This window comes from Austrofundulus limnaeus, unplaced genomic scaffold (genome assembly GCF_001266775.1).
Source record: "Austrofundulus limnaeus strain Quisiro unplaced genomic scaffold, Austrofundulus_limnaeus-1.0 Scaffold325, whole genome shotgun sequence".
In the NCBI taxonomy this organism is placed as follows: domain Eukaryota; kingdom Metazoa; phylum Chordata; class Actinopteri; order Cyprinodontiformes; family Rivulidae; genus Austrofundulus; species Austrofundulus limnaeus.
In genome coordinates, this window is record NW_013952727.1 from 53506 (window position 1) to 56067 (window position 2562).

General features: G+C 40.4%; 1 protein-coding gene across 1 annotated transcript in view; it reads left to right on the top strand.

Annotated features, from left to right (window-relative positions):
• Window positions 1-2562, top strand: part of LOC106527453 (fibulin-7) — a gene marked incomplete in the record, with an annotated part of 17890 nt that overhangs the window by 5877 nt on the left and 9451 nt on the right. The window contains 2 exon segments of the mRNA XM_014022342.1: window positions 1410-1547; window positions 1644-1779. Coding sequence (XP_013877796.1) covers window positions 1410-1547; window positions 1644-1779 — 274 coding nt within the window.

Below are 2562 nucleotides of genomic sequence, written 5' to 3' on the forward strand. Positions count from 1 at the left end.
GGTAGATATAGACATGGAAACATCTGCAATGGTAGATATAGACATGGAAACATCTGCACAGGTAGACATAGACATGGCAACATTTCCACAGGGAGATATAAACGTGGCAACATCTGCACAGAAAGTTATGGCAACATCTGCATAGGTAGACATAGACATGGCAACATCTGCACAGGTAGATAAAGACAGTGCAACATCTGCACAGGTAGTTTTGATAGCATTACTTGTAGCTTACCCTGATTTGTTCCTACTTTCTAAGTGACAATAAAAGTTTGATGTAGTCCCCATGTCTCTGAACGTGAAACTCTGCAGAAGGCAGCAGAGCCTCAGAGTCTTATAAGTCTCTGTGTGCTTTCTCCTGGATGTTGTTCTACATCTACAAATATATTCTCTATGATTAATGTAGCCGAATTGTAATACATAAGAGTTTGCAGACATCTTTTACTGCTCCCAGACAACCACTGCTCACTTTCTTGTTGTGATGTGTTACGTTCAAAATCACCAGCTCTTCAATTTTTTTCCTTTTTAAAGGCTTTGTGACCAATCACATATGACTTACTCCTTAACTTAGTCCTCAAGGACCATTATTCCTCATGTTTCACTGTTTCAACACACTTGATTTGAATGATGGGTGATTAGTGGGCTAAGAACTTTAAAAGGTAAATCACCTAATCAGGTGTGTTGGAGTAGAGACCATGGAAGATAGCTGTCCTTGAGGACCAGGATTTGCCATCCCTGACACCGGATGAAAACAGAGTGGGGGACAGACATGATAACCAGTTGGAGTATCTGTCCCCACCAAGCAGCCTACTCCATCCATTAAATAAAAATTAAATACTTGATTAAAATATTAAACAAACAGCTGTTTGGGAGCTGAAAGACAAGTTCCTTCTTTGGGAGCAGTTAGCTGGTTCTCTGAAAAGAGCCAAACTTCCTATCACTACTTTTTTGGAGTGCTACGTTTAAGTGAAAGGGGGTGGGGATAGGTGACAGCAGTAACAGAAATACATAATTATCTCTGGGTCATGCTTGAATTAGAATTACGAAGTTTTACATGGAATGAAGCAAAGATGTAAACAAATAAAATAAACAACATTCTGGCAATTTTGTAACATTTCCACAGTTGTAGTCTTGAAATAAAATTCAGAGTCCTCAATGACCGTGTATAAATGCAAAGACGAGACCATCAAAAAGTGGTCTCACCCCGGTTTTAAGACCATGACCGGTCTCAAATACTGCAACACTAATAAAAAGAAAACACATCTACACAGGCAGATAAAAAACAGCATCTGTGCAGGTAAAGAGACAATCCATGATTCAAACTGTGACTGTTCAGTAAGTTTGATGTCAGACTGACTGATTGTGTCATCAGACTGTTTGATCTGAAGACGTTCTGCTGTGTCCTTCAGATATCGACGAGTGTCATCTCTTCCCACTGGCTCAGCCGGGTCGGCTCTGCATTCATCAGTGCATCAATACTCCTGGCAGCTTCCACTGCATCTGTCCTCCTGGGTACAACCTGGCCTCAGACGGCCGCAGCTGCACAGGTTAGTTTCAGAAACCAGCCCCCATGTTCAGGGCAGCATTTAGGATGGGCAGGAGATTATTTGGTTGTTGTCTCACCTTTGACCTTTCACTTTTAGACACTGATGAGTGTGAAAGCCAAATGCACAACTGCACAGCAGACCAGGTGTGTGTGAACACATATGGAGCTTTCCAGTGCGTGACAGTTGAATGTCCAAAAGTGAAAAATGCAACATTCATCAAGACGTCTCCCATGTAAGCATAAAAAACACTGAGGTCCTGCCTCTTACAGTTTTTTCTCAGTTGCTAAAACACATTTCTTGAAACCATCAATTCATTTCACTAAACTGTAAACACAAAACCCAATTTTCAAACTACTTTCACAGAACCTCTGGCTCCTCCAGCAAAACCAAACTACAGCCCCAAAATAGTTCAAACTGTGCTCAAAACCAATCAATGTTGTCAAATCAGACCTAAAAAAAAATCAAAAGAACAAACACTACAGAGCAGTCAGTACAGACAACAGGGAAAAGAAAAAAAAACACAATAAGATCATGAAACTTTTGAAATAATCTTTATTGTCCACAAAGGAAAAGGCATTTCCTAAACAAAACACCTGTTTGACACTTGTAGTGCAAAATAAAAAGCATTATATCTCTAATTTATAGAAAACTATCTCGCCCTACTCTTCCACTTCATTTCACACTCAGGTCCTCTACCAGAGGTCTGGAGTTTCAGGGTTCTGTTCAGGATCTTAGCTGTTCTTACAAGTGAACTCTTCTAGACAGAGATCTCTGAGGTTCCTGGGATCTGTTGAAGTCACTCCTCTAATTTGGGGGTCCCCCAAATTAGAGGAGGAATATCAACAATATCAGAGGAACACACCTCTGATATTGTTCCTTTTCAGTTTACTCTCCAGCTTCCTTCTATAAACCTCCTTGCTGTCTCTGATCTTGACTTTGAGCTGCTGTATACTCCTCAGTAAGTCCCTGTCTCGATCATTACAGGCTCTTTTTTTCTTGTTTAACAGTTTTATAT